General features: G+C 64.0%; 1 protein-coding gene across 1 annotated transcript in view; it reads left to right on the top strand.

Annotated features, from left to right (window-relative positions):
* TMPRSS5 (transmembrane protease, serine 5) overlaps positions 1-375 on the top strand; it is a 20955-nt gene that overhangs the window by 18619 nt on the left and 1961 nt on the right. Inside the window, exon 8 of the mRNA XM_010134612.1 lies at positions 30-128. Within this exon, the coding sequence (XP_010132914.1) occupies positions 30-128 (99 nt within the window). The remainder of the gene's footprint in view (positions 1-29; positions 129-375) is intronic.

Genomic DNA, 375 nt, shown 5'->3' with positions numbered 1-375 from the left:
GTCCGGGCACTTAGCTGTCGTCTCAGCAGATGCCATCCGCGCTGTGTGCCTGCCACCCCCCCACCAGGACTTCTTCCAGGGCGCGCAGTGTTGGGTCTCCGGCTGGGGCTACACCAGACCAGACCAAGGTAAGCTGCCAGCTTGTCCCAGACACTCAGCGCTGACCACGGCTGCCCTCTTCCTCCCCACTGGCCCTGTCCAGCCCCTTCCATGCCACATGTGCTCTTGTGAGTGCTCCCTCCTGCCTTCATCCCACCCCTGCTGCACCAGCTCTCCACCCCACATCCGCTGCTCCTGTGGGCCCAGCCGCATTTAACCCCACCTTTCCCATCTTCTGACTTCCCCACCTCGTGCCACGCCCTTCCGCTCTCGCAT

This window comes from Buceros rhinoceros, unplaced genomic scaffold, assembly GCF_000710305.1.
Source record: "Buceros rhinoceros silvestris isolate BGI_N320 unplaced genomic scaffold, ASM71030v1 scaffold14224, whole genome shotgun sequence".
Taxonomy (NCBI): Eukaryota; Metazoa; Chordata; class Aves; order Bucerotiformes; family Bucerotidae; genus Buceros; species Buceros rhinoceros.
The sequence above is the reverse complement of the archived record's forward strand: the minus strand, read 5'-3'. Positions and strand labels throughout refer to the sequence as shown.